A 26,669-nucleotide genomic window follows, 5' to 3' on the forward strand; every position below is an offset into this window, starting at 1 on the left:
CAGAATCAGCCCTGAAGGCATTCAGATCTGGCTGAAGAGCCCATGAGAGTATTTTAGGCATGGAAAGCCAAGACACCCTGGAAAAAAAAAAGAAGACCTAAACGAAAGATCTCTGCGAGTGAGATCCCAGTGGAACGAACGGGGTCATCAAAGAAGGAGGTACCTTTCTCTGAAGGGAGGAGAGAACTTCCACTTTGACTATGACCCTTTCGGAATAAGATCGAAGTCGGGGAACTCAAAAGGCTTCCATAGCCTAGGCAGCTCATGACTAGAGCCTAGGGAGATTAATGACGTCATAAACAAGAGTGTCAAATTGTTAAGTCAACAACAGGAGTCACTGTGTACTTACTTCTCATGTAGGATCTGTCCTTAATGTGTTGTCCAATGTGAAGTAATGCTATAACTAGTACTGAAACGGTATTTTACACTTTGTGTTTCTGTGTGGGTGCAAACTGATGAAATCTTTACTTAATATATACTAAATCGATCTTCTGTATATAAAGAGAATTGAAAATGAATCTTCATGTGAATGGAATGGGAGAGGGAGCAGGAGATGGGAGGGGTGTGAGTGGGAGGAAAATTATGTGGAGGGAAGCCATTGTAATCCATAAACTGTACTTTGGAAATTTATATTTACTAAATAAAAAATAAATTCAAAAAAAAGAAAAAATAACATAACATAAATTAAAAAAAATATACTCTCTGCACAACAATGAAGAGCCAACAACCTCAGCTTTCATTGGTCAGCAGGGTGTGCCCCCCAGCCAATGGGAGTCTTCAGATGCCTCAGACATCATAATGTACAACTGACACTTCTGATGGGTGGGGGAGGAGGAGGCCAAGGAGGCCCAACTCTTGCAGTTAGAGGAAGCGGGGGGGGTGCATTTCCCCAGCTCCCCTCAAGGAGCACTTCCTAAAGAACTTTTCTCCTCTTTTAATTGCCTCTGGTTCAGTTGTGCTTCTGCGTCACATGGCAGACAGCAGGTGTCTCCTCCAACACTTTCCCGTGGCCACTCTTTCCACTGGCTCATTCACTTCTTTCCCACCAGGCATCACTGTTACTGCACATCATATCTAAATCTCCTCCAAGCTAAGGAGGCTGTGTTGAAGCCTCGCGGAAGATCTACATTGCCCCACTTCCCTCTTAAAGGCCTTTCACTACTTGAATACCATCAGGCATTTTCACTGCGTGTGTGTGTGTGTGTGTGTGTGCCCAAGCATGCATGCATTACTTGGAAAGGGACTCTAGACTCTGCTTATGTGTAAAAGTGTCCTTTTCTAGAAAGCCTCAGATCAGTATCGTCAGTGTTACAAACCTCCGATGGCAATAGCTGACTTAATCCCTGGGCTGTGCTACAGGGGTGCCAATGGAAGGAAGATCAAGATCATTTTTGCAGACAGAGCCATAGACAGCAGCAGAAGCATTTCTCTAAGGTCCTAGTAAGACATCTAATTTTAGGAAAGAAACCATGGGAGGAGCCTCTATAATGCACAAGTTTATCAAAATTTCTCCCTGAGCTCTGTATACAACAGAGTCTAAAGCACAAATGATGAGGAAATATAAATGGGAATATGTCAAAATGTTAAACTTTTTAATTATTTTTGAAAGACAGAGTTACAGAGAGAGGTAGAGACAGAGAGAGAGGTCTTGCATCCGCTGGTTCAGTCCCCAAATGTTCACAATGGCTTCAGAAGCTAGAGCCAGAAGCCTCTTCCGGGTCTCCCACATGGGTGCAGGGGCACAAGGGCTTGGGATATCTTCCACTGCTTTCCCAGGCACATAAGCAGGGAGCTGGATTGGGAGTGGAGCAGCCGGGACCGGAACTGGCACCCTTACGGGACTCCAGGGCTGCAGGCTGGGGCTCTTTAACAGGTTGTACCACAGCACCGGTCCCAAAATGTTAAATGTTTGCTCTGTACACAGTGCTGTGAGGAAGGTGAGAAGCCGAGATGTATGTTAAAATTCGGGGGGCGGGGGGAGCAGTGCAAGAGGGCAACAAAGGAAGACCCACTTCTGCATAGAGACAACCACTTGAACAAAAACTCACAGTGATCCCAGGTCACCATCACTAAGAGAGCTGAGGAAGCCAGGTGAGAGACGATAGTGTCTGCTTCTTATCATAGTAAGAGGAGACATATTGAAGAAAGCAGGAAAGAAGAGTGCCACATCAACCCTCTCCCATCCCAAGAAGCACAGCATGGAGAGAGGTAGCTCACTTCCGACTCAGGGGAGGCAGAGGTACCTAAGATCATAGATTTGACACCCGTGCCCAGCCTGCTCTGGTGCAGCACAGTGCCACGCTCCGGGTATGTACCTGAAAGACGATCCTTTGGGCTCTCCTTAGCCAGATGGCCAAGGGATCGCCTCAACCACCCCTCCCCCAATCTTTGCTAGATAGCAGGGAGAGACTCCAGTTGCTGGGAAGTAGGCAGGAAAGTGATCTCAGGACATTGATTTGGGGCTCAGTACCAGGCCTGCCACGGTGACACACCACATGAAGCTCAAAGGCGGCCTCTATCCTCAGGCTACTGCTCAGAGACGGAGCCTCTAGACGGGCCCCAGACTCAGGTGGGTAGATCTGCTATGGTGGGACAGACCTATTTCCGTGGATACCGTTGTCATCTTGACAAACAAACCCAACCAACTAGGACTGAACGTTTCAAATGCTCAGATGAAGGTCCCAAAATAGCTATTTCAGGGGAAATTAATGAACATCAAGAGAACACAGGGAAATGATTTAATAGTCTATCAGAGGCTTAGAGAGATAGAAGTTTGGAAGTACTTTGAAATAAAATCCAACAGAAATCCTTGAGCTGAAAAGTACACTAAGTGAAATTAAAAGTGTGATAGAAAGTGTCAATAGTGGAATAAATCAAACAGCAGCAAGGATTAGGGGGCTTGAAGACAACCTATTTAAAAATACACAGGATGTGCTTACAGGAAACTCACTTCACCTTTAAGGACACACACACTCTGAAAGTGAAAGGATGGAATAAAATGTCCTTGTCAATGAGGTCCAAAAGAAATCAAGACTAGCTATACTTAGAGTGGATAAAATGTTTTTAAAATGAAAAAGCAGCAAAAGGAAGACCATTATATAATGATAAAGGGTTCAGTTCAGCAAGAGGAAATAGCAATTCTCAGTATATGTACACCCAATATTGGAGCGCCCAAATACTTCATGAAAATACTAACATGACCAAAAGCGAGAGAGAGACTCCAGTACAATAATATCGGGGTCCATAACACACCACTTTCAGCAGTGGACAGATTATCCAGACAGAAGAAACAGAACTTAAACCACACCCTAGACCTCATGGACGTGTACAGATCATTCAACGTCTACAGAATACACTTCCTCTACTACAGCACGTGAGATAGTCTTCAGTATTAGATCATGGGGTAGGCCACACGAAACCACTCTCTACTAACTTTTGTTCTTATTTGAAAAAAAGATTTATTTATTTGAAAGGCAGAGAGAGAGAGAGACAAAGAGATCTTCCATCCGCTGGCTCACTCTCCAAATGGCTGCAGCAACCAGGGCTAGGCCAGGCAGCCAGGAGCCAGCAGCTTCTTCCAGGTCTCCCATGTGGGCGCAGGGGCCCAAGCACTCGAGCCATCCTCCACTGCTATCCCAGGCACATTGTCAGGGAGCTGCACTGCAAGTAGAGCAGCCAGGCTTGAGCTGTGCCCATGTGGGATGCTTAACATTCTATGCCACAGCGTCAGCCCCTCAACTAATTTTAGAAAGGCAGAATGATCTCAAAGAAGCATACTATCCCTGTATTTTAACTAAGTAGAAAAACAAGAGCAAACAACCCCCCACATGATATCGTCCCTGCTCAGAGATGACATGATCTTATATATAGAACCCCCAAATTCTCCACCAGAAACTGCTAAAATTAATAAACAAATTCTGCAAAGTTGCCGTATACAGAGTCAATGTACAAACACTAGTAGTGGCATCATTGCACACTAACAGCGGCTCTTCTGAAAAAAATAAAAAAGCCTATCCCATTTCTAATAGCTAAAGAAACCTACAAATTTACCCAGAAAGGAGTAAAAGAAATCTACCTTGAAAAGTACAAAATATGGATTAAAGAATTTGAAGGTGACCCAAAACGTGGGAAGACATCCTGTTTACATAGAGGGCAAGAATCAGTATCATTAATATGTACAATATATGATGTGCAACTTGGTGCAATCTAAATCACAATACCTATGGCATTTGCCACAGAAGTAGGCAAACTGCTACTAAGATTTGTATGGAATCACAAAAGATTCCAAATAACCATAGCATTATTCATCAAGAAAGGATAAAGCAAGAGGCATTATGCTACCAGATTTTGACATGCACTAGGAAGGCACAGCAATGAAGACAGCATGGTATTAGCGTGAAAACAGAAACACAGACCAATGGAGCAGAATACAACACACACTTCTCCAGCCAGCGGGTCTTTGACAAAGGTGCTGAGAACATACATTGGAGGAAAGACAGTCTTTCCAACAATTGATGCTGTGAAAATTGGATGGCCACAGGCAGAAGAATGAAACCAGAACCTATCTCTCACCATGTATCATAATGCCACACAAAGTGGATCAAAGAGCCAAATGTAAGACATGAAACCATAAAATTACTAGAAGTAAAATGGGGGAAGTGCTGGCCCTTTAGTGTAGTGGGTGAGGCCGCCTCGTGTGGCACCAGCATCCCCTATGGATGCCAGTTCAAATCCTAGCTCCTCCACTTCCAGTTCTGCTCCCTACTAACACACCAGAGGAATGCGGTAGAAAATAGCCCAAGTACTTGGGCCCCTGCACCCACATGGGAGGCTTGGAGGAAGCTCCTGGCTCCTGCCTTCAGAATGGCCCAGCTCTGGCCATTGCGGCCATTTGTGTAGTGAACCAACTGATGACAGACTGATTTTTTTCTCACTCTGTCTCTGTCTCTGTCTTTCTTGTCTTGTCTTTCTGTAACTCTGCCGTTCCAATAAAGAAATAAATGTGTAAAAGAGAAACAAAAACATAGGGAAATAGCTTCAGGACATTACAATGGGTAAGGCTTTTTTTTTTTTTTTTTTTTGGATCAGATCCCACAAGCACAGGAAACAAAAACAAAACTAGATAAGAGATTTCTTCAAACTAAAAAGCTTTTATGCAGCCAAAGCATCAATCAATAGAGTGAAGAGACAACTTACAGAGTGGGAGAAAATATTTACCAGCTATACATCTGACAAGGGAATAATATTCAGAAAATTTAAGGAATTCAAACAAATCAATGGCAAAGAAGAAAAAAAAAATCTGTCCAAATAATTCAATCAAGTAACAAACATTCTCCAAAACAAAGACGTGGAAATGGTTAACAAGTAAAAATGTTGAACATGGAGCCAGCACTATGGCAAGAAGGTTAAGCCTCCACCTGCAGTGTCAGCATACCATATGGGCATGGGTTCGAGTCCAGGCTGCTCCACTTCCAATCCAGCTCCCTGCACATGTGCCTGGGAAAGCAGCAGCAGATGACCCCAAGCGCTTGGGTCCCTGACATCCACGTGGGAGATCTAGGTTCCTGGCTTCAGCCTGGCCCAGCCCCGGCCATTGCAGCCGTTTGGGGAGTGTACCAGCGGATGGATGGTCTCTCTCTCTCTCTGTAAATCTTTCAAATCGGTAATTCAATAAATAAAACAATAAATAAATAAGTGGATTCTCTCAACAGGTGAAGGGGAGAGAAGCGCGCTGGTGCTGGGGCGCTAGCTCATGTGGGCTCCCGAGAGCTGAGTGTTCAATTGTCCGAAACTTGGGCGCTGCTACCATTACGGACACTTTTAATCACATACACTCATGTGTACATGAATCACCTCAAACTCGGACTACAACACCTGGTCATTTTCTAGGACTGTTACCTAGGCTCTTGGGGTTTCCGTGCCTGCACCTGGGTGGCACGGGCAGCTACTGCTACATAAGGTACGTGACTTGGCATGAAGAGACTGACAGTGAGACCCCCGCCCACACCCAGAAGGGATGCTCACGACCCTTTCCCACTGGTCCTCCCCTCAACAGGCCCTTGCCACGGCTCCCCGCAGGCTGCCTTATCTGGTCTAGCCAGTCCAGGCCGCGAAGGCCTCCTGCTCTTCTCCTGTCATTGTCTCTCTTGCCCATGCCCCTCCACTCAGCGCCAGGGAGTGTCCAGTGCGGCCCACAAGACCCGTGCCCAGCCTGCCCGTTCCCAGTCTGTCCCTGGCCTTGTGCAGACGCCCAATCCCCGCTCCAGCGGCCGCCTCCCCAAAATCGCTGTGCGGGCTGCGTGTCTCCCGGGTGCCCCCTGGAGTCGGGGGCAGGGCGCACGGGGTCCAGGAAAGGAGAGTTCAAGGAAGGCGGGTGACAGGCGCTGAGGCGAGGCCGGCACGAGCCCAGCCTCGTGGCGGGCTTGCAGGGAACCAACCCTGTTCCGAGAGGCCACTCGGCCGGGCCTGGTGGCGCAGGCACCCTGGGCAGCCCAGCTGGTGTCAGGGACCAAGGGCCGGGCTTCGCCAGGAGCCGAGGCCCCTCCGGAACCCAAGGGATCTCCAGGCCCAGCAGGCCGCAGCGCGGGCTCAGCACGCCCGGAACACGTGGGGGCGCCTTCCCAGGGGACAGCAGGCCGCAGTGCGGGCTCAGCAAGTCCGGAACACCTGGGGGCGTGTGGAAGTGCATTCGTTCTGAGAGGAGGAGCGTGATGCGGGCAAGAGGCATGGGGTCTGTCACCACACAGACCCGGGAGTCGCGTGAAAGCGGGCCAGAGGCTAGCAGCCCGCAGACGCGTTTATTTCAGTCGGTTCAGCAGCTTAAATAGCCGAGGCAGCCAATCTGGTCAAGGGGCGGTCTGTGCCCCAACCAATCACAGCCTGTTGCCAGGCAGTCTCCGAAGCCATCCAATCACAGCCTGTTGCCAGGCTGGCTCCGTCGCCAGGTGGGTTTCCAAGCCATTCCTGAGTAACTGGCGCTGGCTCGCCAGCGGCCATCTTGGCATGGCCTTCTCATTCCACCACAGGGGCGCCTTCCCAGGGGCCTCCCGGCGCAGGCGCGGGGCTCACCCCTGTGGCGTTCTGTGGAAGGGCCGGAGCTGGGCGCCAAGCTCGCCCCAGAGCCCCAGTCCCTCAGCGGACTCTAGCAGGCGGGAAGCCTTTGCCGTGGGCGTCAGGAGGCAGCAGAGCCTCGATGCATGCCCCCGACAGGGGCTCGGACGATGCCGGGGACGCAGGCGGCCGGGAATGGGCCAGCAGCTGGACCGGCCCAGAAGCAGCGGGCCCTGCTGAGGGGGCGGGCGCTCCTCGAGCCGAGGGCTGTCGCAGGCCGCAGGGCAAGGTGGCGAGGCCTCTGCCTCAGCCCAGGCGTCCACCGCGGCAGGGCGCCAGGTGCAGGAGTGGTATCCTTTCCAAGGCGCACCCCAGGGCGGAGGGACGGGGCCGAGGGACGGGGCTGAGGGTGGCCTCGGGCAGGCAAGGAGCGCCCTGGGGGCAGAGGACAGAGAGAGGAGTCGGGGAGCCGACGGTGGCTGGAGGAGGCAGTCTGAGAGCACCGGCCCAAATGGCGGGAGCGGGTGCTGTGGGCGAGCGTGGCGCCAGGAGACGGTGAGGAGCCTCGGCTAGCCCGGGAGGCCAGAGGCTCGAGCGCAAAGTTGCCTCAGCTGAATCCCCACCAGCCGACTTTCGGCGTCATTCGTGTCTGCCACGGAGGCAGAGGTTGCCCTCAGATGCCTGGCTCCAGGTGCCCGGCCCTTCAGAGGGGCGGTCCGCAGGGCGCTCACAGTGATTGGCAGCCAGCTGCTCGTGTACGTTCTAGAAGGGGCAGGCGGCGGCCCGGGTCGGGGGTGGGGGTCGGTACAGGCAGGCAGGCACGCAGCCGGGGACGGCGCTAGTCTCTGGCAGAGGGCGCCCTCTGGTGGACACCTGGAGACATTTCAGTGTGAAGTCGAAGGAGGGGACCTGGTCACTGCCACACCTGACTACTGAGGCCTGCTGAGCTGCACACTGGAGGGTTAGGCCCAAGGACTGCAGGGGGCCGCGGCAGGGCGGGGAGGGGGGCCGCGGCAGGACTCAGGGCCCTGGGCGTGAACTTAGCCCCTCTCACGTGACTTCTCTTTCCCTTCCCTTTTAGCCGAATAGCTGCCGAAAACTCTGGTCTGCTTCAGATTTCCATAGCCTCCTTGTTCAACCAGCTGTCCTTGGTGGCGCAGGCCATGCAGCGCTTTGTGCCTCCAGGGACGTCTCACCGTGGCACAAGGGTGTGGGGCCCAATCCTGAGTCTGGCCCTAGGCTGAGCAACTTTCTCTAGGGCAGAGACTCCTGGCATTTGGAGAGAGAACCAGTGGGTAAGGGACTCGCTCAGGCTCTTTCTCCCCCACCCCACCCCTGCTCCCTCTCTCAGAAAACTCGCCTGCCATCCAGAAAAGGTCTCCACAAAGCTAGAAATCATTTTTAGTGATTAATATGCATAGCAGCAGAATGGGATGTGTTATCACAGGCAGTCAGTCCACTCAGAGACCATAAAGACAGAAAGAAACTTCATCCTAGCAGAGCAGATACAAACCATTGCATTGATGTTCTCAGGACCATCAATAGCTCGTCCTCCTGTAAGTTGACCGCACCCTCTCTCACACATAGTTCATGATGCATTTGTATCATGACAGCTGACAGTTGTGGTCACCACATGTGTCAGTTAATGGGTACTGTGGATGGATTGTTTTGTCCTCTCCCAAATTCCCTGTCAAAGTCCTAACCCCCGTGTGGTTGTATTTGGAGATGGGACATGTAAGGAATTCGTCAAGTGCCGGCTGCTCCTCTTATGATCTAGCTCTCCGCTGGTGCCTGGGAAAGCAGTGGAAGATGGCACCCGCATGGGATACCCGGAAGAAAATCCTGGCTTCGGATTAGCCAGGCTCCAACTGTTGCAGCCATTTAAGGTGTGAATCAATGAATGGAAGATGTTTCTGTCTTTCCCTCTCACTGTCTGTAACTCTACCTCCCAAATAAATAAATAAATAACATCTTAAAAGAAAAGAAATAAATTAGTGCCTTTGCTGAACAAAGTACTTCCAGTTTTTGTCTCAAGCAAACCAAGATATTTCTAAGACAGCAGAAACTTAATTTGCACTCCAGTCGTCATCTGTTATCTTCCCAATTTATTCCTAACATTTTCTGAAGCCATGTAATGATATTGACAATTCTCTAGTCTGCTGTATGAAATATTTTATGCGTGTCAAAAAGGAATAACACAGTCACAACATCATCAATAAAATCATCAATGCATCAGCGTCATTTGCAAGTGAAAATGAAGATGGTATTTCCATACTAGAAAAATGAAAGCATATGTGTATCCGAGTTGCCTGGCTCTGTTTTCCACAGATAAGGTCATGGACCACCCCTTTTGTGATTTCTTTCAATTACCTAGTAAATGTTTCAAGTATTTTCACATATGTAATCAGTGTTTGCTAGGGGTATGGCTTTAGGTCTAGGTTAACTGTACAAAATAAAAATCGAAGCCCTGCAATGCAATGGTAATTCCAGAAATTTCTCTCTTTTTGTGTGAAATTATGGATACAGTTTGGGTATGTTACAGCAGTAAAGCACTGCTTGAAATAGAAAAAAAAAGAGAACCAAGTTCCAGAGATTTACAAGTTTGGGAGATAAACTTGGATTATGTGACAAGCTGTAATATCCATTACATCAAGTATTGAGACAGGCAGCATAGACAAGGCATGACAGTAATCTACCTTGGGGTGCTATGCTCTGTAAAGATTCCAGATAAAGTAGTATGGACACATATCTTTTTGTGACCCTTGATCATTTTAATGTATTGTAACACCAAGCAATAAACATTCTTTGTCGACAGAGAATGTTCCGGTATGACATAATCACATAAACTCCAGAAGATGAGATAGGATTAGCATCACAGATGCCTTATAAGCCACACTGATGCTACTTAACATCACATTTATTTGATGTGTCCACCACACGCAATACTTTTAAAAGTCACATTCTTTATTTGAAAATTGGAAGAATTATTGAATGTTCGCAAGCTGGGACCTTCAAAACAGCCCAATAAGCAAGTTTTCCATATCCTCAAAACCCATTCAGAGCTCTGCTATAAACTCAGAACAGCAAAATCTAGGAATTTTATCTGACTTTAATTGAAAAAGTAAAATTCCCATTTTAATTAGCAAAAGGTTTCCTTTTAAAAAGATGCAGAAGTACCCGATTTAAACTTTCTCAGAAATACATACTATAAACCATATTACTGTGCCATAAAATAATGAAGAAAAGAATTAGTGATGGTCACTGTGATGCCTTGTAAAGTGATAACAGATTCCTCCCATCCCTGTTTGTGCCTTTCAAAAGTGATTACTTGTGGCCGGGTTTGTGGTGTAGCAGATAAAACTGCTACCAGCAATGCCGGCATCCTATATGGATGTCAGTTTGAATCCTGACTGCTTCACTTCCAATCCAGCTCCATGATAATGTACCTGGGAAAGCAACGGAGGATGACCCAGGTGCTTGGGCCCCTGTGCCCACGTTGGAGACCAGGAAGAAGCTCCTGGCTCCTGGCTTCAGCCCGGCCCAGCATTGGCGGTTATGGTCATTTGGGGAGTGAACCAGTGGACTGAAGACCTCTCTCTCTCTCTCTCTCTCTCTCTCTCTCTCTCTCTCTCTCCTTCACTTTCTAACTCTGTCTTTCAAAGAAATAAATCTTTTTTAAAAGGTGACTGCTGTTCGTTCCTCCTGATGGGAGGTAGGGCTGATTTCTCCTCTGTTGCGCGGATCTGACCTCCACCATGTGCCTTGTATTTGCAAGAGGCACAGTTAGCTCATGCCACAAGTGGAAGCTTGAGGGACACTGGCACCTTGGGCTTTGGTCTCTCTTGCCACAGGAAGCCCTTTGCTACCTTGTGATCAATCTAGAAGGTCGGAAATCGGCTGTGGTGCAGCCCCACGATAGTCACATGACTTTGCACCAATCCTCCAGCAGCCCTGGACTGTGGGGAGCAACTGAGACTAGACTAAGTTACTGGAATTAAGACTTATTCTATGCATCTGCTCTCCCACAATATGGCGCTGAGAGAGACCAAACAACCTCTACACAGCTGCCTCTCGCCAATTTGACTGATAAGCTGCAGGAGCTAATCCTGCTCCTGATTGGAGAGCAGCGTGCTCAGCGTGTGGGTAGCAGAGTTGGGATTGGTGGAAGAGGACTATAAAGGAGGAGAGAGACAACATGCACCAGGAACATCTGAAGGAACACCTGAGGAACATCTGAGCAGCCCCTGAGAGAGCCGGCCGGCAGTGTGCCGCTCCTCCGCGGAAGCGGGGAAAGCGGTGGGGGGTGCCGCCCCTCCACGGAGGTGGAGGGGTTGGCAGCTAACCCGGGACGGTGTCGTTCCTCTGTGAGTGAGGGACCGGCAGCTAACCCGGGAAGGGCCGGGCAGAAAGAACAGCGCAGGGTCTAGTGTCGTTCCTCCGCAAATGGGGGAGCGACACTGGACCTAGGCTTTGTTGTCTGGGGAGTGGGGAGGGTAAGAGTGCGCACATCTTACCACAAAGAGGGTTGCCATGAGAAGCAATTGAGTCTGTAAGACAAGTACCTGGAAGAAAAACCCATAACAAACTCAGTGCCACGTAAGCGTTAGCAATCATGATTTTCTTGTGTTGCTGTCGTAGCAAATGCTATTTGCTCCAGTTATTGTAGCTACACAAGAAATTACCACAAAACATTAGCAGTTTAAAACCGCCATAGGTTATGCACACATATTCAGGGGGTCAGGAACTGAGGCAGGGCGTGGTGGGTACATGGTGTCTCTGCCCTGTGAGGTCCGTGCCTTGGCTGGGGAAGATGCAAGCAGGTGGGGACCAGCAAACTCTGAGGGCTCTCATTCACCCACACATTGTGAAGTCTCATTCACCCAGAAATGTGCGTTCTCTTTCACCCACAAGTGTGCAGTCTCATTCACCCACACATATGCTGTCTCATTCATACTGATGTGTGCCTTCTCCTTCACCCATAAATGAGCTGTCATATTCTCCTACATGCATGTGGTCTCATTCACCCACTTGTCTGCAGTCTGATTCACCTACACATGTGCAGTCATATTCATCAAAATGTGTGTAGTCTCATTCACACTCTTGTGTGCAGTCTCATTCACCCACACATGTGTGATCTCATCAATCATACATGTGCAGTCTCATTAACAAACACATGTGTGCTCTCATTCACCAATGCATGTGAAGTCTCTTGAACCCATGAGTGTGTGGTTTCATTCACCCACACGGGAGTAGTCTCATTGATCTTCGAGTGTGCCATCTCATTCGGACGGATGTGTGCATCAGAGGTTCATATGCAGAGCCTTCTCACACCATAGGCTGTATCTAAAAATCGTGTCCCTCTGTCTTCCTCTCGCCTCCTGCTCATGGCATGGACTCCACACAGGCTACACGCCCATGAGGTGTGTTTGCACTAGATGGAGAGATGTACACTTATAAATCTGATGAAATGGAAAACTTAATAAAGTCTGGCTTAAAAGACATTGACCCAAAAAGGGTAAGGGGATGCACATACAAGTGTTCCATTTCCGAAGAGTCCATGGATCTCCACTTAAAAATAAATCGCATCCCACCTTTAATGCAGGGGCTTTTAAGAACAATTATTTTAATCCATCAGACTGTTACCTCCCTAAAACATGAAAAATGTCTCCTCAAATACTGAAAGTCTGCAAGGGAAGGAACAACATCTCTCTGGTTCACTCCTGAACCCCATGGCCTCCTCAAGCCAGCATAACACGAAAACTAAAACCAGAGATCAACAGCACACACATAAAGAATGATGAAGCAAAAATCTCGAATACAGGCAAAGCCAATCCGTTAGTATCTACAAGGTATAATGCAGCAAACAGGAATCCAAGAATGACTGGAATGATGACTCCTACCGATGCAATTAAGCATACTGTGTGACGGGAGGAGAAAAACAGTATTCCAAATCTCAAGGATGTTAAATGGAACTCGTAAAACCTGGCATCCCTTCTTGATTTTTAAAACCCCTGATGAGACTGGAATTGCAGCCTCGTCTCAAAGCACCAGTGTCTGGACAGCCATGCCCCAGGCAAAATTACACCCTGCCCCCAAAGCTGCCCCCATCCCAACCCTTCCTGTGTGTCCTCTGCAGCTCATCATGCATGACAAATTCCTTCTCAAAGCATCCTCCACCCTCCTCCTCAATGGGGCTAGGCTGTGGCCCCAAGGACACTGCTTTCTCACAGCCCTTTCCTTTCCAGGGAAAACCCACTTTTCCTCTCAAGGATGGGAGGTGGGGTCCGTGACATGTCCTTCCTCCTGGTGCTACTTGCCAGCCCGACATTTCCTGCATTCTTTCAACATTTATTTATTTTTATTAATTTGGAGAGAGAGAGAGAGAGAGAGAGAGAGAGAGGGAGACAGCATGCGCCAGGGCTGGGCCAATTTAAGACCAAGAGATAAGAACTCAATCCAGGTCTCCCACATTGATGGCAGGGACCCATGTACTTGAGCCATCATCTCCTGCCTCCCAGGGTGTACATTAGCTGGAAGCTGGATTGGAAGCAGAGCTAGGAGTCAAACACAGGCACTCTAATAGGGGGCATGGATGTTCCATGTGGAGTGTTAATTTCTGCATCAAATGCCTGCCCCTCCTCCACCCTTTAAGGAAAGACCTAGGAATAACAAAAATGGCAGAAAAGGAAGCTCTAAGGGCCCATCTCTCCACAGAAACACCAGAAAGCGACGAAACACTGTGTGAGTACACTTTGTGAGAACTCACAAGAACACTCAAAGATTTCCAGCAACCAAACACTGGATCAAGATAACGGTGACGTAAGCAGGGTAGGTGAACTTTCTGGTGTTCCAACTTAGCCTTGCCCCATAGCCCTCCCTCCCCAGCACAGCAGTGACCTTGAAGTCAAGGTGACCCACAAGTCAAGTGCGGTTCTTGGTTCAGGGAGGAGGAGAAAAGCCTTAGCTCTCAAGGAACTGCGCTTGTCTGTTTGTACCTACCCCAGGATTCCCTAAGGATGGACAGGAGGCACCAAGCAAAGAAACTTGAAGAAATCCAGAGAACAACGTCTCAACACATGGCAGTATCAACAGTGCCCTAGGAGTTATGAAAAAGGCAACCAAGTAGCAGCTACGGAGCCAGAAAGTCCCAAAAGTGAAGTGAGGAGCACACAATGCTGTCTTCAACAGCCGACCTGAACAGACAGGAGAAATGACTAATACCGGGAAGATAGGTAAACTTAAATCATCCAGGCAGAGAGGGACGAAAAAAGAATGAAGAAAAATGAGCAGAGCCTGAGAGACCTGTGGGACATCATTGAGGAGACCAACAAACATGTTGTTGATTCTCAGAAGGGAGAACAGAAGTGCTGAAAGGAATATTTGAAGAAACCAAGGTGGGCACTTGGCATAGTGGTTCAGATGCCACTTGAGATGACACATCCCATCTCAGAGTGCCTGGGTTCCAGTCCCAGCTCCGCTCCTGGTTTCAGCTTCCTGCTGATGCCAACTGGTAGTGGCCCAAGCACTTGAGTCGCGGCCACCGATGTGGAATACCCAGATTGAGGTCCTGGCTCCTGGCTGCCTGAAGACGGACAGCCATCACTAATGACACTCCAGCTTTCTGGACCAGGAAATTCATGACCAGCCAAGCACTTCAGATGAAGCAAATGGACTTGGGTGTCCCTCACCCTGGAAAGGCAACAGTCCCTAGCACAGAAACTGGGGGAAAACTCGCTGCAGCGTGCATGACTGGAGCAGGTGCCGTCTTGCTGTTTGGATTCAGAACCCCTTTGGGAGGTGGCAAACAACTGGCACTGGCGTGCACTATGATTCCTTGCACGATGCCAAGAGAATGAACCTTAACTCAGCCTGGAGAGGCATGGCCTGTAGGAGAAGAAAAGGATCCCAGGGAAGGAGGGAGAGGGAGGCAAGGATGGAATGCACAAAGGCAGGGGGTTGTGGAGGCCAGTGTTGGTGCTGGCTAAAACAGAGCTGGAGGTTGGGTAAGAGGAAGAGGAGGTGAGATTCTGCCGTGACTTCCTCTGCAGTGACTGGGTGGATTTTCCGTGAGGGGATTCATAAACTGTAAATGCTTTCAAAGGAATGTGCAGACGGGGAAGGAAGGTGCCCTGATGGAGGTGAGGAGGCTTCCGCAGCAGCAGCAGAAGCAGCAGAGGCAAGGCGGGGTCTGCTGTGTAGTCCATGTGCCCTGCACAGCAGGTCAGACACAAGACTCAGACAAGATGGCCATGATGCCGGGGCCAGTCTCCCTCGATTCTGCCTGCCCACCCTCGAGCCCACTCTGAATCCCCAACACCTGGGCCACCAAACCCACACCTTCTGGTGTCACCACAGCTTGGAACATCGGGTCTGAGGGCTTGGTCGCAATGCATAGCTGCTCGTGGACCAACCCTGCCCGGGCACCATGGTGCAGCCAAGACTTGGGACCTGGCATAGCTGAGCACCACACCAAGGGGTCTACGGATGGCACCGGCAGTGCCCCCTTCAGCTGTCCTGTCTGGGCACCGCCCGCACGGACTCAAGGCCAGCTTTGCCCTGGCCTCCGCACCACCTCTCTCTGTTCCTCCCTGTGTTTTTCACACTGTGGCCCCCAGGTCCTGGCGCTGACACGGGTGCCTGGATAAAGAGTGCTGCCACAACCTCCTGGCCAGGGTTTCTCCTCCAGGGTTATCTGGAAGGCACATCTCGATCAGCTGTGCAGGGAGCACAAGGCCCCTGTGCCCCCAGGTATGGCCCCAGGGCTGGACCCCAGCATCCCCAGATGTACCACACAGTGGCCAGGGCCTGCTCAGTAGCCCGTGGTGTACACATGGGTTTTCCTCCTTGCTGCCAACCCGGCCCTGCCCCTCTGTGCCAGGGAAGTGGTTTTGCTCACCCCCGGGTGCCCCCGGAGGGAATGCCTGAGCCAGTTTTCCTGGTGCAAATTAAAGCCCCTGCCCATGCCCATGCCACGAATCTCCTGTTCTTGCAGCCTTTGCCCCAGCACATGTCTCCCCTTGCACCTTCTTGAGGATGGAACCCTCCTCCTCCTCAAACACATACCTCGTCCCTCTCTGGCTCGTTACCGACTGTTCGCATGGACAGCAGCCCGCCTTCCCTGCCCCTTGTGCATGGGCAAAGGTCTTCATGCATTTGAAGATGCCCTGTGAGCTGCTGGCACGCAACTGCATCCAGTCTCCTGCACAGGCTAGGGCTACAGAGACCATGAACTCTTCCCCCAGGCACTCAGGTAAACACGACTCTAGGTGCATGTGCTAAATATCTACTATCGATTCACTCATGCAGACTGTACAACTCGAGGTGTGCAGCTTTGACACAGGGTCAAGCTGTGACTGCCCGCTCCCAGTGCCTCCAGATTTCTGTCCCTTTCTGGGCCAGCTGATCTGTAAGCTGCAGATGTCTCATCTTGACTCCTGGAGATGTCCATGAGTTCTCTGGAACCCCCCGCTCCCAGCTAGCTCCTGGCTACAGTTTGGCAGAGTTCTTTCATCAGCCCAGTGGACAAAGGCAACAAAAGTTGCCTTGACTCCTGGGAAGGCAGGCTGCCAAGACCCAGCTCCTCATAGCCAGGTGTGCACCCAGCCTCCCCAGCTGGCTTCAGAACCACCTGTAGGAACCAGCTGGCTTTTCACCCACCTCTCACCAGGAAATTCCGTATGACACACTCAGGGGCCTCCCTGGAGCCTTGATCTAGGAGAGTAGGAGAGCAGAAGCTGAGGGTACGAGGCAGAGTGGCAGCTGCGAGAAGAGGCTGGGACCACCGTTGCAAGGAAGACACCAAGATGCTTCAGGGACTCCAGGGCCCCGGGAGGGCAATCCCCAGAAAGGCTTATTAGAGAGGAACCGTGTGGGCCCTTGGGAGGCAGGAACGTTTTCATATTTTCCACATGCTCCTCCCATCCCCCTGGGCAGGCCAGGCTTTAGAATCAACTGTACTGAGGGAAAGAATTGCACATGATGGGCGCTGATTGAAAAGGATACTAGAGGTCCCCTGGAGGCAGGCCCACCAGGACCAACTCACAGAGATGGAGAAGGCCCTGCTCAGGGCTCAGGGGTTGACACCTCTTGGGTTGCCCACATCCCACATTGGAGCGCTCGGGTTAGAGTTCTTTTTTTTTTTAACTTTTATTTAATGAATATGAATTTCCAAAGTACTACTTATGGATTACAATGGCTTCCCCCCCATACCGTCCCTCCCACCCACAACCCTCCCCCCTCCCACTCCCTCTCCCCTTCCATTCACATCAAGATCCATTTTCAATTATCTTAACATACAGAAGATCAGCCTAGCACACATTAAGTAAGGATTTCAACAGTTTGCTCCCACACAGAAACATAAAGTGAAAATAATAGATGATTTTTTTAAATGATGATGAAATCAGATCAGACCTATTGTCATGTTTAATCCCAGTGAGAGTCAAGTTGGGAATTGATAATTTTTTTTTTTACAGAAGATCAGTTTAGTATGCATTAAGTAAAGATTTCAACAGTCTGTACCCCCATAGAAACACAAGGTGAAATATATTGTTTGAGTACTCGTTATAGCATTAAATCCCAATGTACAGCACATTAAGGACAGAGATCCTACATGAGGAGTAAGTGCACAGTGACTCCTGTTGTTGACTTTACCAATTGACACTCCTGTCTATGGCATCAGTAATCTCCCTATGCTCCAGTCATGAGTTTCCAAGGCTATGGAAGCCCTCTGAGTTCTCCGACTCTTATCTTGTCTAGACAAGGTCATAGTCAAAGTGGAGGTTCTCTCCTCCCTTCAGAGGAAGGTACCTCCTTCTTTGAAGACCTGTTCTTTCCACTGGGATCTCACTCACAGAGATCTTTTTGCCAGAGTGTCTTGGCTTTCCATGCCTGAAATACTCTCATGGGCTTTTCAGCCAGATCCGAATGCCTTTAGGGCTGATTCTGAGGCCAGAGTGCTATTTAGGACATCTGCCATTCTGTGAGTCTGCTGAGTATCTCACCTCCCATGTTGGATCACTCTCCCCTTTATTTATTCTATCGGTTAGTGTTAGCAGGTACTAGACTTGTTTATGTGCTCCCTTTGACTCTTAGTCCTTTCATTATGATCAATTGTGAACTGAAATTGATCACTTGGAATAGTGAGATGGCATTGGTACATGCCACCTTGATGGGATTGAATTGAAATCCCCTGGTATGTTTCTAACTCTATCGGGTTAGAGTTCTGACTCTGCTCCCAATTTCAGCTCCCTGCTAATGTGCACCCTGGGAGGCAGCAGGTGATGGCCCAACTGTTTGGGTCCTGTCACCATGTAGGAGCCCTGGATGGGCTTTGTGGCTCCCAGGAACCTGGGAACCACTGGTGAGGGTAGAGCAGGTACGGAGAGCCTTCAAAGCCCCATTCTGAGACAATGGCCATTATTCGACCAGCCTGCTGGTCCCCTGGAAGACTGCACCCAAAGGCTCTTCTTATGGTTGGCCTGAGTCATTGCTCACCTAGCCCAGCCTTTCCTGACCAGTGTGGTGAGGAGTGTCAGAAGGAAACACAGGCAGCTATCTACCATCATGGCCACCGGTGGCAGTAAATAGCAACTGGGACAAAGGCCTAGCCCTGAAGTTGAGAAAGACAGAAAGTCTAGGAAATGCGATGGCTATAGAGGGCTCTGCAAAGCTCAGACATAATCCCGGGAATCTAGAAAGACAGGAACCCCCACAGGCCTGGGGCCCTGCTCAGCAAAGTCCTGGGAAGGCCCAAAGCTCCCGGCTCTGCCTACACTTGAAGCTCTGCCCGAGGCGGAAGTGATGGCTACGGCAGTGTTATCAACTGGCTGGCTGACTGGGGGCGTTGTGCTCCAACACACACAAAGGCTGGGAAACATACTGGCTTAAGAATCTGAAGAAGTATCAGCCGGATCTTTACAGGACCATTAAGTTAATGAAGCAGACACTGCATTGGGCATGCACAACAAAGAATGCACACTTTACAAGATTCATTCACAAATGCATGAAACAGCTCCAATAACAACAGATCCTATACAGGGGAAGATTCTGATTTCCAGAACTGCCACGCTATGATATGGGAAATGTCCAGTGTCCAAGAAAACACAGAGACAGGCAAACAGACAAAATAGTACGGAAAAGTCACTGCAGCATGTTATAAAACAGTGTATTCTATTTTTAAGAACTCTTTTCTGTTCCGGTGATTTGAAAAACCACTACATACAGCCGTAAGTCTAAAACTGTTGATGGACTGATATGGTGGAAACATGTAATGTGCATGTGGTTTAAAAATACCACAAGCTTAGGGAGGGAAGTACGGGGGCCATATAGGAGCAAACTTAATATGCTATTGGAAAGCCAAGACACTCTGGCAAAAAAAAAAAAAAGGACCTAAATGAAAGATCTCTGTGAGTGAGATCCCAGTAGAAAGAACGGGCCATCAAAGAACGAGGTACCTTTCTCTGAAGGGAGGATAGAACTTCCATTTTGACTATGACCTTGTCTAAATAAGATCAAAGTCGGCGAACTCAAAAGGCTTCCATAGCCTTGGCAACTCATGGCTAGAGCCTAGGTAGATTACTGACGCCTTAAACAAGAGTGTCAAATTGTTAAGTCAACAACAAGAGTCACTGTGTACTTACTTCTCATGTGGGATCTGTCCTTAGTGTGTTGTCCAATGTGAATTAATGCTATAACTACTACTGAAACAGTATTTTACACTTTGTGTTTCTGTGTGGGTGCAAACTGTTGAAATCTTTACTTAATATATACTAAATCGATCTTCTGTATATAAAGAGAGTTGAAAATGAATCTTGATGTGAATGGAATGGGAGAGGGCGCGGGAGATGGGAGGGGTGCGGGTGGGAGGGAAGTTATGGGGGGGGGAAGCCATTGTAATCCATAAACTGTACTTTGGAAATTTATATTTACTAAATAAAAGTTTTAAAAAACTTTATATGTTATTTTAAAATTAAATTGGCATAAATCTGTAATAGATTGTTAGAAGAGGACATCTGTTATCCCCAGGGCAACTTCTAAGAAAGTAACTTTAAAAATTGGTAAAAGAAAGAATTAAAATGGTCTAGAAATATCAATGTAACACCAAAGAAGATAGTGATGTAGGAACAGAGGAACAAAAGAAATGGATGATGGGGTTGTGTTATGGCGCAGTGCAGTTAAGCTGCCACTGGAAACTCCGGCGTCCCATACTGATATGGGACTGATATGGACTGGTCCTTGTCCCAGCCGCTCTGCTTCTGATCCAACGCCCTGATAATGCACCTGGGAAGGCAGCAGGTGATTGCCCAACCACCTGGGCTCCTGCCACCCAATTGGAAGACCCTGATGGAGTTCCCAGCTCCTGGCTTCAGCCTGGCCCAGCCCTGGCTGTTATGACCACTTGCGGAGTGAACCAGCAGATGGGAGAGATCTGTCTGTCTCCCTCTCTCTCCTTCTCTCTCCCTCTCCCCCAGCTCAAATAAGTAAAATACTTCAATTTTCAATAAAAATACAGTACCTTTTCTTCAAACAGGAAAACATGCAGTTAAAGACATTAAAGCAGAACAGGTTTCCTTTTAAATGGTTTTCCCACCTTCTAAAACAAATAGCAGTAATAGTGAATAAGGAACAACACGGACACTCGAGTTGCAAAAAATACTATTTTGACGGCTGTTTCCATGTCTTGGCTGTTGTGAACAAGGCTGAGACAAATGTGGGGCTGCTGTATCTTTCCAAGGTGGCAACTTCTTTTCCTTTGGTAGAGTGATTGCTTCCTTATATAGCAATTCTAAGGTTAATTTCTTTAGAGCTCTCCATACCAATTTCCACAATGACCGCACCAATCCCCATTCCCACCAACAGTGTATAGGAGTTCCCTTTTCTCCACACCCTTGCCAGCATTTGTTAAAAAAAAAAAAAACACTCTAAATGGATGCACGTTGTTCTATGTGAGTTATTCCTCAATAAAACTGATCAAACTGTTGCCTCCTGCAAGACCTTGGAAGGCAGACGTGCTGTCCAGTACTGAAGTGCCCTGTTGGAAATGACCACAGTGCTGGGGAAGCGCTAGCAGTTTCTTGTCACTTTGGGAAAGAGGACCACAGGCTTGAGCTAGCAGTCCACAGGCAGATCTGCCGAATGAGAGCAATGCCTTATCATTTGGGCCTTTTCAGGTTGAGAAAGCCAATCACTTCTGAAGCTGCAATTCCAGCAACTTTTTTAAATTTTATTTTCCGTTTTCTTTTTGAATGGCAGAGTGACAGCGAGAGGAAGGGAGGGAGGGAGGGTGAGCGAGAGGGAGAGCAAGAACGAGAGAGAGAGAGAGAGAGAGAGAGAGAGAGAGAGACTGACTTTCATCCATTGGTTCACTCTCCAAACGCCCACAACATCCAGGGCTTGGCGAGGACAAAGCCAAGAGCCCAGGAACTCCATCTGGGCCTTTCACCTGGGTGGTGGGAGCCAAGTACTTGAGCCATCATCTGTTGCCTTCTAAGGGTGTGCACCAGCTGGAAGCTAAGCTGAGCTGGGACTTGAACCAGGCTCCCCGATCTAGGATGCAAGTGACCCAAGCTGTACCCCAATCACCGTGCCAAACTCTTGCTCCAATGTCCGTAATTTGTAAAGGCAGTTTGGAATCAGCCTCCTGAGAAAGATACTGACTACAGTGGCCGAGCAAACAGCTTCAGAGTGTTGTTTTCCCATTTAAGCTCACTGCTTGAGAAAGCCTCCAGATGGGTGCCATTCATTGTCAGAGAGGGGCCCAGGCCAGCAAAGACAAGAGAAAGCAAAAAGATGAGAGATTTCAAGCTTAAAACCAAGTGTAAAGATGAGCGACTTCAAGACTAAAAACGGACCGGAAGCCAAACAATCTGCAGAGCCACATAAACTGCAAGCTAAGTCTGCCAAAGCCAACAAGCATTCCAACACACCCCCACAGGGGCCCCTAAACTGGCACCAGTAAGTAGCACGCTGCTGCCCACACCACGCAGCCTCTCTACTGCTGACTTCAGGCGTGGTGTATGGCAGGGGGCGGATGGATAAGGACAGAGTCCCAGATGGCAAAGCCAGTGGCTACAGAGCACGCTGTGAGGATGAGTCTTTCCCAGAGGACAGGTCCAGGGGCCCCCTGCCGCCCCACTGCTGGGGCTGCTGCTCAGAGGGAATCAGTCTGCTGCTGTGGACCAGAGACTGCAGTGTATTTCCCATTCCTCCCTCTGATCACCTTCAGATTGCACTGGAGAAGCTAGCCTCTGCTTGTCCCTTCTAGATACACAACTCTTTCAGGTTTTAACCGTGCCTTCACCATCCCACTAGAGACGTAACCGCAGCCTTGTCATTGCATGCCATCAGGTGCGCCCAGGGCCAGCGTCCTGGGCATGTGACCTCTGCATGGGTCCCTGATCTCAGAAGGCCCCCACACTCTGTCCGGCGCTCTGCTGTCACCACTTGAAATTCCTGTTCACTTTGTATTTGAACTCGTGTTATGTCAGTGAAGTCCAACGGAGCAATGTGCAGGCAGGCCGACGGGGCAGGAGGCAGCATGTGTGCTGGGCATGGGGCAGACACAGCGGGCTGGGAGGACCTCGGCAGATATCTAGTATGGTGGCAATCACAGCTGGGGCACAGAGGAAAGAAACCCCTGACTCTGCGACCATACATTTCTGCCTCTGGAAAACTTCCCTCATGTCGGCCTGCAGTCACCAAGAGATTCATGTCTCCCGTTCGATCCACAAACCGCTGTGCTGTGACTCCTGCCTCCCCTCTTCTACGGAAACTGAGGGAGGAAGGAGAAGCGGCAAGTGAGGGTGAAACAGGAAATGAGGACCACACACAGGTTCTGGCTGAGCTGTCCACACACATGGAAAAGAGTCCCCGTCCCCAAGTGATACCAGTGGAAGCTGAGTCCAGGAGAAGCAGACCTGGGGTAGAGGAAAGACAAGCTCAAGTGTCCTGTATAATCACTGTTGGGGAAAGACAGACTACCTTCAAGCCAGGGGAGATGGAGGAGGACCAGGGCAAAGAACCCTTGTAGAGTTCAGGAAGGGGGCAGAGTGTTACTGCTAATGGTGTGTGTGTGTGTGTGTGTGTGTGTGTGTTGCAGGGTAAGCCCTGGGGGATGGGAGCTCTGAGAAAGAGAAGACATGAAAAGAACAACATAGTGCAAATAAAGGCAGGGTGATGGGTCCCTAGACCTTGGTCACCGTGGCCAGCTGAATGCAGGGCTCCCTGACAGAGAAGAGGCAGACCACAAACTCTGAGAAGTACTTTAATGAGAAGTGGCAATGAACTGGGGGACAAAAGCCAAACTGAACCTTGGGAAAGACAGGAAACCCTGGCAGAGCAGCACAGCAGAGCCTACCAATGAAACACAAGTAGAAGGGGGTACTGGTGTGGTGTAGACCCTGGCTCAAAAGGTACCAGCAGCTTCTGCAGACGGGGAGACTGTATGCAACCAACCAAGGAAAGCAGAGTCAGGCAGTAGCCGCCAGTGGGTGGCAGCCCTCAGGCCTCCCAGACGGCTCTGACCATGAAAGGGCGTGGGATGGGGCCCACTCACCTCAATGCATCTGAGACTTGTCATCAAGGCACTCTTTGGCCGCTGCAACAGACAGAGGCACAACTAGACTCTCCAGGTGCAGGGAGGTGGGAACCCTTCCCTCACCCTGTGGGACAGGACTGACTCAGCCACCCCAATACCCCGTTCAAACCTGGCAGTCCCCAGCCCTGAGAATGACCCACTCACTCAAGTTAAAGAGAGACAAGTTTTCCAAATTGGAACATAGTGCTCGAGTAGTTCTGAGACTCTGGTGAGGAACAGAATCATCCAGAATCTGATAAAACATGTACACTGCCTGTCAAGCAGCAGTTAAAGAGAAAATACATGCCGAGTCTCCAAACGGGCTAAAACATGATTCCCGGACTTCCTGGGGAAGCGTACATGTGGTTCAAAGGACGTTATTTCTATGTGGGTGGGGATGGAAGGATGGACGTATAGACAGCCAGGTAAATGAGCACAAGGTTCCAGGGCCAGGTCTGCCAGAGTCTCCATCCCACAAGAATGGTGGTCCCAAGTGGCCCCCTACATCCTCAGCCCAGCCCCACGCTGCCCCAGCCCGTGCACTAAGACACCTGGTCTTCCCTTGCTACCCAGCCTACCAAGTTCATCTTTCAGTCTGTTGACTTCCCTCTGCAGCACATGACACTAGCCCAGCAGACAGGGGAGAAAGCAACATGGTCAGTATGCTCTTACCTCCTCCCTCTCCTTCTCTCCTCACGCGCCTCTGGCCCTTACTGCCAAGCACCCACCCCCACCCCATCCCAAAGCCCAGCGGCTAAACCGGAAAGGGGCCATCCGTCGGGAAGGAGGTGCTCTCTCTTCTGGAGGGTGGGCGGTGGGAGGGGAATGAGCTTAACCGGGACACAGACCCCGCTGCTTAGGCCTAGAGAGCATTACTTGAGGGCAGGATTGCACTGCAGGCGCTGGCTGCCTCCTTCTCTGTCGCAGATGATGAGCTGGCCCATGGTCGTCTGAAAGAGAGCACACAATGTGGCTCCCTGGGCCGAGGAGAGAGGCAGAAAGGGCTCTCTGGTCCAGCCTTCCCGGCGCCCTGGCTTAAGGCCAGCCCTGCCACCCTGCATCATTTCTCACAGAGGTGTCTGAGCAGGAGGAGCAGTTTGGGTGTAAGGTGAGGACTTGGAGTGATGGAGCCAGTTCCCCCTCCACAGCCCCCTCCATTTCAGGCAAATCTTCTCACCTGTCGGTGGGGGCACCCTGGCGTTGACATCTCCCTGGGCCATAGCCAGGAGCTGTGCGTTTCCTGGAACTCGAGAGCTCTTGGTCTTGGAGTCTCCCTTGCTCCCTACTCCATGACATGCAGACAGGCGAGACGGCCTTGACCTGCTTGCTGGAAACTAAAACAGAAATTTCTGGCTGGCTGCTTGTGTGTGTGCGTGTGTGCACGTGTGCGTGTGTGTGTGTGTGTGTCGGGGCTGGGGTGAAGCAGGGTATAGAGACGGGACGCAAAAGCCTAATCTCTGCAGCACTTTCTCCCGGGGTTGCCAAGGGCCACTTCAGGGCAAACAGCAGGAGTTAGGAACACCCAACCGTGAAGGGGTTGACCAGTGCCCCTTCCTTGTTAGGGCCCCCTCCCCCGCCCCTCTGCCAGGAAGAGGCCGACATCAAGTAAAGAGCTGAGAGGAGTGCCTGGCACCTCGGAAGCATTTGATCCTCTTAAAATGGCATCAGAGGACAGAGGAGCGGGGGTGGGGCGTGGGGGTGGGGAGATGTGTGTGTTGGGAACACGTGTGGGGCAGAGGAAACCACTGGAGGAGAGATGGGGAGGATGAGGGTGCCCTACTCACTTGGCCCTTTGGGGCCGGCTGGCTGAAGCGGTCGGCATCTTCTTGGGCCACCAGTTCAGGCTCCTTTGTCCTGCTGGCCGCAGGCTTCTTCCCGGTATGGTGCCTGGGCTGTTTGGGGCCCCAGGGGGCCACGGCATTTTTCTCAGCTCTCCCAAGTGCTGGAAGGCCGGAGACCAGAGGGTAAGCTCCCAGTCCTGGGGGAAATTCGGAGAGATAGGCCTGGGCTTTCCTCCCCAGGACAAGTCTGGGGACACTGCCAGCCACGCCCTTCTTTTCCGGGGAGGCCTTGCTCGGAGAGGCCTGGGCCACGCGGCTGGACTTGCCGCCTCTCTTCCCGCTGACCGACTCCACCGTCTTCTTTGCCGGCGGCTTGTGGGGAGCAGAGATTCTGAGCTCCCCAAGCAAGGGAACAGAGGCTGGGAGAGCACCTGGCTCCCCAAGGACGTCCCGCGTGGCGGCGTCTCCGGGGTCCTCCGGGCCGCTGGACTTGGCAGGGCTTCCTTCCCTGGGGACAACCTCCCCAGCCGGCAGCGGCAGCGGCAGCGGCAGCGGCAGCGGCAGCGGCGCCTTCGGGGTCTCCTCTGAGGGCAGGTTGGAAGGCTCTAGGTCTGACGGCCGCTGGCTGGCTGGAGCGGGCTCCTGGGGACCCACAGCGGGATTTCAGGCGCCTCTCCGGTTCCTGCCCTTCCCCAGACCCGCCCAGGGGCGAAGGAAGGAGGTGGCAATGCCCGGGGGGAGGGGGGCCCACCCAGGCCACTTGCCCTGCCCTCCTGAGGCAGCCCCGCCCAACCTCTCACCCAGGCCGCCCTCATCTCTGCCATCCCGAGGGGGCGTCCTCAGCCAGGCCGCTGTTGCCCGCGCCCCACGGCCTCCACGGAACACCTTGGCCCCTCGACGCCCGTCAGAAGCCCTCACCGGGGCCGCCGCTCTTCGCGACCACCGCCCTCCCGGTGACGCCGACCCAGAGCCCCGCACCCCGGCACTCACCTCATCCCCAGCCGAGGAGCTCATGTCTCCAGAAGCACAGCGAAGCTCGCGGGAGAGAGGGAGCGATCCTCACCCGCACAGTCGTCGAAGCCGGTCTGAGGCGCACGGCAGAGCGCACGGGCTCTGCGGCCCGCCAATCAGCGCTCGCCTCGTAGCCGCCCTTTGAGGGGGCGACCAGTGAGCGCGCAGCGAGCGAGCGCCGTGACCTGGGGGCCCGCCGTGGGAGGGGCCGAATTCCAGATTCCGAGCCGGCGGCCCCGCCCGCCAGCTGCCCG

The 26,669-nt window shown here is 50.8% G+C and overlaps 1 protein-coding gene and 1 long non-coding RNA gene across 4 annotated transcripts; one reads left to right on the forward strand and one right to left on the reverse strand.

The window, feature by feature from the left end:
• The first annotated feature begins 6,122 nt into the window (after positions 1–6,122).
• LOC149119774 (uncharacterized) lies at positions 6,123–9,112 on the forward strand. Of its 3 annotated transcripts, none has more exons than XR_016227551.1 (3): positions 6,123–6,944; positions 8,132–8,345; positions 8,828–9,060. It is a non-coding gene; the product is annotated as an uncharacterized LOC149119774 (long non-coding RNA). The 3 variants fall into 3 exon arrangements; XR_016227552.1 differs by lacking the exon at positions 6,123–6,944 and adding an exon at positions 6,963–7,389 and having other exon boundaries at positions 8,828–9,061; XR_016227553.1 differs by lacking the exon at positions 6,123–6,944 and adding an exon at positions 7,832–8,011 and having other exon boundaries at positions 8,828–9,112.
• Positions 9,113–24,443: 15,331 nt separating this feature from the next.
• On the reverse strand, positions 24,444–26,527 carry LOC149119775 (uncharacterized protein CXorf49 homolog). The gene is made up of 4 exons (XM_089324106.1): positions 26,395–26,527; positions 25,408–26,046; positions 24,801–24,957; positions 24,444–24,573 (listed from the first exon to the last, which is right to left on the reverse strand). Exons 1-4 carry the CDS (start codon positions 26,416–26,418, stop codon positions 24,455–24,457), a joined length of 939 nt encoding a protein of 312 aa, XP_089180232.1. The 5' UTR covers positions 26,419–26,527; the 3' UTR covers positions 24,444–24,454.
• Between the last annotated feature and the right edge of the window lie 142 nt (positions 26,528–26,669).

This window comes from Oryctolagus cuniculus, chromosome X (genome assembly GCF_051225735.1).
Source record: "Oryctolagus cuniculus isolate XC-2025 breed Fujian yellow rabbit chromosome X, ASM5122573v1, whole genome shotgun sequence".
Taxonomy (NCBI): Eukaryota; Metazoa; Chordata; class Mammalia; order Lagomorpha; family Leporidae; genus Oryctolagus; species Oryctolagus cuniculus.

Coding starts and splice junctions, on each gene's coding strand:
- LOC149119775 (XM_089324106.1), bottom strand. CDS start 26,418: ATGAGCTCCTCGGCTGGGGATGAG. Junction 24,958..25,407: donor AGCCGGCCCCAAAGGGCCAA/GTGAGTAGGGCA, acceptor TTTCTGTTTTAG/TTTCCAGCAAGCAGGTCAAG. Junction 24,574..24,800: donor CAGGGTGCCCCCACCGACAG/GTGAGAAGATTT, acceptor GCTCTCTTTCAG/ACGACCATGGGCCAGCTCAT.